The following is a 10,376-nucleotide window of genomic DNA, read 5'->3' as shown; positions in this document are numbered from 1 at the left end:
CTGGTTACCACCATCTCTGTGGTTATGCTCCTTACCAGTTGTTACAACAGGTCCATTTGAAGTCATGAATGAAAAATGGCAATTCTCTCTAGTGGGTGACACAAGAACTGGACACAATCAGTGGGCTGTATTCAGTCTCCCAGCTTTGCATTTCTATGATCAAAAGGCTCGATCAAGGCCTTGCAATAGCTTTCAACAGAGAAGCCCTCGCCGTGAGAGCCACAATGTCACACAATGGCAATACACTTTTACTAAATTAGTCTAATTTAAATGCTGATGTCGGATGGCTGCAGGATTCGTGACTCTTGGTTGTAAGAAAAGAGGAAATAGAGTATAGTTTTTACACAGCCACAAAGTGGTTGGAAGGGTCAACAAAATATCAGACTAAATTTTAACCTAATTTATGTACCCTAACCTTAACCATGTGGTTATTTTTGTAACCATGACAACAATGGTCCCCTGACCTTAACAAAGTTCAATTACTTAAACATACTGTAGATGTTTCCCAAACCTTACCCAAGTAGTTATTTTAACCGAAACCAATGTTTCCCCAAACCTCTCCAAATCTTAAACATAGCTGTGTAAGATCAGAAATCTGTTTTATTTTTGCAGCTGTGATTTTTTTTTTTTTTACTTTATCCTGCTAATATGAGCACCAAATAAGAGAACTCGTACTAAAGGGTAAAAAGTGCAATGACCACTCCCTCAGCTTCCCTCTCCTCCACCAACAACAAAATGCTGATTTTTCACCCACCAGGAAGCAAGTTCGAAAGCATAGTTGTGCATCTAGTAGGGGCCCCTAATGGCCCAGCTGCCAGTTTATTGAATTAAATGCTTTAATTCTAGATGAACCTGAAGTGCATAAACACAAACAGGGCAGAAACACAGTGAAGTAAATGATGTTTTTCTAGTCTTTCAGCTACAGCTACCTGCTTAAAATATTGGGTCTTTTTCGCTGTCTCATTGGCAGTATCAAGTAAGAAATAGAGCTCTTGTTTGATGTGAAGTGCTCTGTGTTAATGTATCCATCAGTTTGTCAAGATGATGTGGTGAAATTGTCTGGGAAAAAAGATCTTGTTGTCAGAGGAGAATGGCCAGACTGCATCAAGCAACACTAACCTAAATAACCACTTGTTACAAACCAGGCATGCAGAAGAGTACCTCTGAGTGCACAACATATGTTGCTACACTTTGAGCCCTGTAGGACCAAACAAGTATCGTTTAAACACAAAAGCCTACCTGAATAGAATTTCAACCATATCCACCCCTTTAAGTGTAGCCATCGTGGGGTGGCTGTAGCTCAGGAGGTAGGGCAGGTCAAGTTCTAATCAGAAAGTCGGTGGTTTGATCCCTAGCCGCTCCAGCTGCCAGAGTGTCCTGAATCCTGCTCCCTGGTGTGTTTCTCAGAGCCTGAATGTGTGTGAATGTTAGATACACCTTCTAAACTTAGGTGTAGAAAAAAAAAGTGCTTTAAGTCAATGAGGCATGTTGTATGTTCTTTAAGTCCTTAAACAGAGTAGAAAGGCACTATATAAGAACCAGTCCATTTACCCTCTCCTGATAGCTGCTTCTAGTAGGAAAATGCAGCATGTCAAAAAGCTCTCAGATAATCTTAAACTAGTATCTTGAACATGTCAGTGTACTCAAATGATCTCCACAGTCAATAGAGCATCTTTGGCATGTGGTGAGATGAGAGAGTCACATCGTGGATCTGCAGCAAAGTGTGGTGCTTATGGACCAAAATCTCCGAGGACTGTTTCCAGCACCTTGTCAAATCTATGCCATGAATAACAAAGGGCAAAGGGGGAATCTAACCAGGTACTAGCAAGAAGCACCAAATAAAATGTTTAGTGAGTGTAAATATTCAACCCTTTGACATGAATGCAAACGAGTTTGGGACTGCCCATAACAATGAAATGAGGAACCACTTTCCTCAGGCGGTGGGACTCATTGTGAGACACCTCCAGGTTCAAATTGTGATTCTCTCTAAAAGTGCCCATTTTCCCAAGAAACTGTTGATAGAAGAATCCCATTGAAGTTGAAGATAAAACCAGCTCTCTCTGTGAATCACAAGAATATTCCAACAGAGCTGCTCTTGCATTATGCGAAGAAAAAAAAAGTGATTAACCCAGAATTTGTCTTCTAATTGCCCATATATTAAGCTATTGATGTTCAGAATTACAAAGCTAAGCACATCACAGGCCTGAATGAATAAATGACTGTTTGAATAAGACATTAGCAAACAACCCCACACTAAAACTACACCCACGCAGGATTTAATTTCCCCCACCGTCTAATAAGCTTTCCCTTTTCTCCCTTTGCCATCTCCTCCTTTTCTCTTTTCCAATTTTACAAACACATACACACACCCAGCCACTTACTGTAGACAATTACAGAGTCTGCTAATTTTGCCTTGGGAACTTTTTGCAGTTTATGGGCCAGATACAACACTTTAGAAGAGACAATTTGGTACAGTCGTGGAAGAGCAGAGAAATCTGACATTAAAACAGTACTTCACATAGTGCAGATTTCATAAGGCTCTCTATTTTGAGGTAAATGGTGAGTCTTTTACCTTTTCTGTCCCCATTTTTGAGTATTGCTCTTGTACAAAATAAATGGTAAGACTGCACAAGGCTAACAAATTTCATGACAGACATTAATACCATCAGAAGGCACTTCATTAAAAATGGAAAATGGGATTTAAAGATTCTCACACTGTTTTTTAACATGTATTCCCCTCAAACAACTTAAAACGTTTATTTCAATGCAAGCCTAAGGCCAGCTACAATGCAAATTAGGTTTACATATACAGCACATCTACTTGCTGTGGGTTTGCACAGTTTATGTGTATACTTTAAAGAACCAGTTGTTGAGATGTCTTCAGCCGGGCCACTTAATCTGTAGCTGCTCTTGAGATGCAAAGAGAAACCATTGTGACAAGTGGGTTTCTGGTTTGTATCCCTGTACCAGCTGGGAAACTGTCAGGGGAAAATGAGTAAGATGCTCTGTACGCTCAAAAACCACAGTTGAGATGCCAACAAGCAAGGCACCGAACCCTGTCGTTGCTCCAGTTTAACCAGTAAAACTTTCAGGCGAGTATGTGAACTTGGAATTTGCCTTAAACGAAACAAAAATAGATCCTAATTTTCTGAGAATACTAAACATACTGGGATGTGCTTAAAATGATGCTTTCTTTGTAAACTTCACATCCTTGCATCCAAGACTAAATTACTTAAAGGACACTTGAAACAGGAAGGAAAGAAAAAACAAAAAAAAAGAAAGAAAGAAAAGAGATGACGTGTGTGTCAGAGTTCTTTTTTTTCTCCTATGATGTACAGTGACAATGTACCAGAACTAAGAATAACCATCCTGATGATGTTCAAGCCATCATGTGCCCCTCTGGCCTTGTTTGACAGCTCTTTCAAACAAATGGACAGAAACCCCCCACAGAACAGAACAAAGGCCCACAAGACTTTCCATATAAATGTGCAGTGGAAAGAACACTAAAACCAATGTAAAAGTGAGCAGATGTGCCCAACACAGAGATGACACCATGTCACTGGTGTTTGAAAAAGCCACATGTGTCTGATGTCGGGGATGTGTAAAAAACGTCTATCGTCATTCGAGTAGTACAGAGGAAAGGATCCGTGCTGTGGTGCTGAAGCTGAAGGGTCTCTTGCCATTTTCTTTCCTGTTGGTAAGATGTCTGGGGTGCTGCTCCTGCCACCTTCTGGACCATTTTTTGGGACACATGCAATACATCAAATAAAGAAGAAAAGAGAAAAAGAAAACAGAGAGAGGGTGATGTGTATTTCCTGCCTGTTCCTTAAAAGGGAGAAGTTAAAGATTTTAAGAGAGAGAGTCTTTGAAGATAACAACAATAAAATTTTCATTAAAAAAAAACCTCACATTATGGAAGACAAGGAAGATATGAGTCAAAAAAAATACATATATTAAAAAAAATACTTCTAAAATGTGAACTTTGTAGCCCTAACCTCCTCATGAAGGCTATTCCACAGCCCTACTTCAAATGCCATATCCCCTTTCTTTATCAAGCTGGATTTTGAAATGGCAATAAATGATACGTACTAGGACCTTTTAGTGGCTGGAAGGCACATGCTGGGATAAAAGATCACGCATCTTGGAGGAAGAGGTTTGAGGGTGTCTCAAATAGCTGATAATCGCTTATTATCAATTTTGTAAGAAACATCTAGCCAGTGTAACGCTACAGGGTAAAAATGCAGCCAGTTTTTCTTTTTTCTCTCTGACATGATGAAACCAGGAGAAGAAATATTTGATCAAAATGAAGGTAAAGACCATTTAATCTCAATTTTTTCTGTATTTAACTGCAGGTAATTTGGTGACATGCACTCATAGATGTTTTTTTTTTCCAGCTCAGCATTTTAGCAAGCTCACTGCTTGGAAAGATCTGAGAGAAATCAAAAGAAAGCTATTAAAAATATAATTTGTGTTAAAGGAAGTCTCTTTATTTCACAAATATAATACTAAGAGGACATGTTAAGGCTACAAGTATTAGAAGATTCCCGATGTCACCAGGACTAATGTGGAAAACTGTGCTGAAATAAAATGATGCAGAAGTAATGCAGTGAGTAGAGAAAGATCAGAAGGATCCAAGGATCAGGGCGTACACATCCATGATCTGACGGACCCATATTCCAGAGCCAGGAAACTTGTCCTCACCATCACCACCACCTCCACAGGCAACCTCATCCAACACAGGTTAGCTGCAGAGAGCCTACTGGTCATGATCCAATGTGACCCAGTGTTAATTCCCTGGTGAAAGCCACCCAGTCAGTCCAGTAATGCCTCAAAACCTCAAGGTTTATATGAACAAGCTCCACTCTGAATGGGAACCCAGGAACTAGGCCGGTAATAACAGACCTCAGGAAAAGAAAAAGTTTTGACCAAAGAGAGAGCGGTGAACAGGGACTCACCCCGTTTGCCTGCTCGTTTTCTCTCCCTGCAGGTTTTTGGGAAAATGTCGAACACGCTTCCTGTAAAACTATGTAGTATTTATTACAGCCTTTAGTTTTTGATGGCTGGGGTCATGTAGCCTGCTGTCTATTTATCCTAGAGGTCATTTACTACTGGTTTTTGGGGCCAGGAGAGGAAGAAGGGAACGAAATCTAAGATGCAGGAACTAAATTGGTAGCAAATATATAGCTTCCAACTTGTCCATTGGCCGTGATGCATTTTTCAAGCGCTGTGCTCCAAGATGCGGGGACGGCTTGCCTCTGAAATAATATTTCAACAGTGGTTACAGATGCAAAACCGGTGCCATCTCTCAGTTTGGGCTGCTCCCACCAAAGTGCAGCATAAGGGATTTTAATTTTATTCCTGGGAAGATATTATGCTTTGCTGAGAAGGGGTGGTGATCATAAGGTTAAGAGAGGCATACTCATAACCAAAGGGTTGCATGTTTTAATTTCCAGGCTGAATAGCATAGGGTATGCCATTGCAATGCCTTTAAGTCAGCCCCTAGTCCAGTGCCCTACTGCAAACCTTGTCATCGATCAGATACCAAGTAAATACCGAGCTCCAAACTGCCAATACAATAGTGCAACAATACACAGCTTTCAGCTTTTCATGTATTTTTTCAACCAGACCTTTGCTGGACCCGTGGGATGTTAATGTGCCTGTCTCTAAAGCATGTTGAGTCAGCTTCTGTTGTTCAAATGTGCTAAAGTAGACATGACAGTGAACACACAAAGGTTCAGACATTTTTAACTATGCATATTGGAGACATCACTCCCTGGTCAATCAGTGGCATGGAGTCTGTTGACATCAATCTCTGAGCTCCCACCAAAGTATAGGTACCTGGTACCAGGTACTATAACCCAGAGAAGAACCCAAAAAAACTGAGTCAAGTCAACCTGAGTTGTGTCAAGTAGGTACAAGTACTGAAATTAGAGGATAGAACCAAAGTATCGATCCTATCATGCTAGTGTCAGTCTGACAGATAGATGCTATCGATTTTTGGATGGCTTCACCACCTCTACTGAATTCACTACAGGCCCGTGGTTGCACTTGGCCATTCCTTGAGGGCGTTGCTGGAAAAAAAAGCACACGTAAGCTCAAATCCCCCCAAAATGGATAAAAACAGGCATCAGTGCATGCTTCGAGGTCGCCCAAAGAGGCCTGAAACTGAGCTGCAAAAGTTATACAAACAAATTGAGAAACACACCTTATGTTAATGAGAGATCATTTTCTACCGCTGCAATCATTCAGGCCAGCCATTCAGAAGAAGGATTCGCATTAAAGTTCGAGATCAATGCCTCAAAGATATTTACACGAGGGGTGCTGAACGATTGTTCCACTGCAGCTAAACTCTCCAAAAGATGACTCTGACCATCTCATTTTCATTTAAATGGCTTAGCGCAGTCCCATTTGCTCTCTGCATTCCTACAGCCAGACAGGCTCACTAAAAACCAATGAGCTGAAGAAAATAGGAAAGCCTCGTTGTAGTCTTATACAAACAGCATATGGTTTGCACCATGCCGCTGCACACAGCAGCACTCCTTAAACTTTATTTGCTCCTCGGTATCAAGTTGTCCTCTTGCCATCTGTGCAATCATGAAGTTTCACACTCTCGAAGTTTCTTTTGTCAAAGCACCTTCAAGAGAACACGAGCAATATTCAGGTGTCACAACTGAGTGTTTCCTACACGCGCAACTTGATTTTATTAGTATTATTCTAAGGACCGTGGGCATTACTCTGTAATAATCATGTCAGCTTGCATTCTGTAGCTCCTGAACACATTACCAGCTATTTGTCTGTTGATTTTCCGAGCATATGCGAGACACACAGTGAGCCTGTGCCATGTATTAAACTGCAAATCCATTATCTCAGATGCCCCCCTCGGGAATCAAATATGGCAACCCCGAATTTCCATAAATTCTCCACTGATTGCTCGTCTGTCTTCACTTAGTTGTCAGCGGCATCTGAACATCATTTGGTTGTTTTGTTTTTATTAAGGAGGGAAAAATGGCTCTCGAGATCTCAAAGAAAAGAGAGATAAAGTCGGGATATGTCTGATCATAACATCAGGCTCTGATCAGTAGCCATGCACGTAGCTGACAGGATGTTGCAGATGTTTAAAAGCCCCCCCACTCCCCGTTTTCCCCCACGGCAAGATGAAATTAAAGGCCTATTTATAAACACCTGTCACACAGCCCAGATAAACCAAGGTTCTGTGGGTGTTTGTACTCCCTCATATTTTATTGACACCCTGGAAGAAGAACAATGGCATGAAGGCCGATGGTGCTAGAGCCATAACAGGGTCTGCAGAGAGCCCCAGCCATCATGCTGATGGTTTGTCCTCCTGAGGGCACATAATAGTTATTCTCGTGAGAGGGAAGACTGCGATATAACTAGGGACACCCTTTCTTTATCAAATGCCCTCTAAACAAGGTGTGTAAAAAATAAGAATCGGCTCGACAAAGACTAAGTCCACTGGACGGAATTTAGAGCAAGTGAAGGAGACCATGATTTTTACAGCTTTTTTTTTTACTGATAAAGACCCCCATGGCCCTTCATACTACACCAAAGCAATTAAGTAACTGATAACTGGCACTAAAGTTCCTTTTTTTTTCACTACAGGTTATAAAATTTTCCGTTTTGGCACTACGGCTGAAAAAAGGGGGGTTTCTCTGAATTAATAAAAACTTTCAGTTTTATAATTACAGGACTGTCTGGGAAATGACTTACAAGAACACTTGCTGTAATTTTATACACTAATTCTTACAGTTTAAGTCCAAAGAGTCATGCTGACTGAATTCCTTCTTCACAGCGGGCAGCATTTCTTTAGAAAAACTGTGACAAAATTGCTATTTTTCTTATATTATATGTGTGATATATAAAACATGAAGTTCGCAGGGATTAAATGTTTACTTAAACTTGAGATCAAAGGTGGCTGCATGTGGCCCACGACGTAAACTGAGTTTGACACCCGTGTTCTAAACATTTACTGCATCAGAGTGAGACTGACACGGGTGCCTGTTGCACTGAGCCCTGCCAAGGAGTGTTGTTACTCAGCTACTTCAGGATTATTTGGCAAATCAAGCAAGAGTCAGCAAGTCTTTTTGGCTGGATCCACTTGACACCATCAGAAGACACGATGCCAGTAACTTGAGGTGATTCAGTTCACTTTCTGAAACTTCAAAACACAACTATGAAGCGTGATCTGTTTAACCCTCTATGCTCGTTTGTCAGATTGAAGAAGTCATTTGCCACCTTCGTTTCATATAATTTCCTTTTATCCATTTGCATTTTTTGTTTTATTACTCATAATTATTCCTGAAAAATTCTCACATTTTGATATTAAGCAGCCTGCCAAACCAAGAACAAAATATCAGCATCAAAGCTTACATCTTCAAGATTACTGATCACTGTCCCTGCTTTGGCAATTCAGCTGGCTTATTTCACATTTTAGGCATGTTGCTGCCCTCTACCTGCCACAAGACTGTACTGTACCCTCTATGTTTTTGATTAAAAAAATAAAATCAAGCTGCAACAGGCTTGTATCTCTTGTGAGCATCATCATCATAATGTTATATCGAAAGAAGACATTTTTCAAAAACAGGAAACAGTTTCACATAAACTGATACGAATATAAAATTTTATTACAACAGAAGTAGTAAATGGTGAATATGAAATGAAGCTCTATCAATAGGAAGGGTAAAGTATGCAAAATTGATATTTGTGATGGTTTGGAATGAACTCTTCTAAAATACAGATGGTTTTCGGTAAGATGTGGATGACAAATCTGACAACCACATTACAGTAAGACAGTAAAATTATTGTAAAGTAACTATTTGAAGTTTTTTGATTGGACTTAAAAGCTTCCATTACTGTAACGATTTCTGACTACAGCTATACATTTAAACAACACAAATGACACTTGTGACATTGCATAAAGCCTGAAAAAAAAACAAAGAGAAACTACAGCAGGGGATGATCCTTGGTTTTGTGCATGTTTTCCTGAACACGTCAAAAAAACGTGGGTGAGGTTTGTTAAATTTGCATAAGGTGTCATTGGGTGGCACCACAGAACACAAATTCACATTTTAATTCTTCGTCTCGCTAATGAAACACCTATATACAACAAGATGAGGTGCCTTATTTATGACTGCCACTAAATACTACGTTTTGTGGGCTGCAGAATAAATATGTTGGACATCCAAAAGCTGCAAAGTTACTTGGTTCAGTCACTTTCTGAGGAGTCACTTGAGCTGGAAGAGGAAGAAGACTCGTGTTTCCTTTTCTTCTCTCTTTTTTTGTGATGCTTCCCGTGCTCTTTTTTGTTCTTTTTGCTTTTCTTCTTTTGGCTTTTTATTTTCTTTTTCTTCTTTCTACGCTCCTCATCAGAGGAAGAGCGCGACCTGCTGCGCTTCTTTTTCTTTTTTGAAAGCTCCTCCTCGTCGCTCGATGATGAATCAGATCTAAGTAAATACAAAAAGTATTAAAAGACAAAAACAAATCAAACAACTCAGTTTATCTATGAAGGTAAACACACTTTCATTTCAGAAAAGCGGGCAAATAAACTTCAAAGGTAATAAATATATACTGAGTCTGACTTATGCAAGTAGTGCAAGTAAATACTCAGGCACAATAAATACAAGGATGACAGCAGTGGAGTACAAGTGTGTTACAACACTCTCATAGCTCTATCTTAATACATCAACTCATATAATATGAACATTAAACATGTGCAAACAAGTAGACTGGGACATCAAAAATATTTAGGTTACCTCTTTCTTGACTTTCTGTCTTTGCTCTTCTTCCGTTTTCGTCTTCTTTTTCTATCATCATCGCTGTCATGGGAACCTACCATGCAAAACCAGCACCTTTAATCTCATAACTAAGAGGCCTCATCAAAAATAAATAAATACAAATAAAGAACTAATAAAATAACTGCTGTCCAATTGCAAAGATCCACACTTTTGATTTTAATCAGGCTCCAGCTTGTATTGATGTTGATTGGATGCTGAATTATGTAAAACTGCTGTATTTATTGCAAATTGCCTTGCAGTAAATAATTGCATATTTTAAAAGCTTACAGAAAACAAGGGCAGGTGCATCAATTCTGACCTTTGCGATGCTGGCCGCTTCGTTTCTCGCCGCTTTGAACCTGAGGTTCATCATCTTCACTCTCCTCGCTGCTAGTGCTGCTCACATCCAGAACAATGTCCTTATGAGGGTCCACTTTAACAAAATTTCGGCACTCAAATGTTAAATGGCCCGCTGAAAGATGAAAGTCAGAGAGAGCGGTAAAGAGCGGTGAGGACACTTTTTAATTAACATCTCTGAACCTCAACCTTGAAACTCATAAGAGGACATGCAAATAAGTAAAAAAA

General features: G+C 39.9%; 1 protein-coding gene across 1 annotated transcript in view; it reads right to left on the bottom strand.

Annotated features, from left to right (window-relative positions):
- Positions 1-8,621: 8,621 nt before the first annotated feature.
- The window catches only part of srek1ip1 (SREK1-interacting protein 1), a 4,296-nt gene continuing 2,541 nt past the window's right edge, over positions 8,622-10,376 (bottom strand). The window contains exons 3-5 of the mRNA XM_013910120.1: positions 10,111-10,263; positions 9,771-9,846; positions 8,622-9,461 (exon numbers count right to left, since the gene is read on the bottom strand). Of these exons, the coding sequence (XP_013765574.1) occupies positions 9,224-9,461; positions 9,771-9,846; positions 10,111-10,263 (467 nt within the window). The 3' untranslated portion in view covers positions 8,622-9,223. The remainder of the gene's footprint in view (positions 9,462-9,770; positions 9,847-10,110; positions 10,264-10,376) is intronic.

The sequence above is a fragment of the Pundamilia nyererei genome, unplaced genomic scaffold, assembly GCF_000239375.1.
Source record: "Pundamilia nyererei isolate P.nyererei 1_Seehausen unplaced genomic scaffold, PunNye1.0 scaffold00036, whole genome shotgun sequence".
Classification (NCBI taxonomy): domain Eukaryota; kingdom Metazoa; phylum Chordata; class Actinopteri; order Cichliformes; family Cichlidae; genus Pundamilia; species Pundamilia nyererei.
This window is presented reverse-complemented; position numbering and strand designations above follow the sequence as displayed.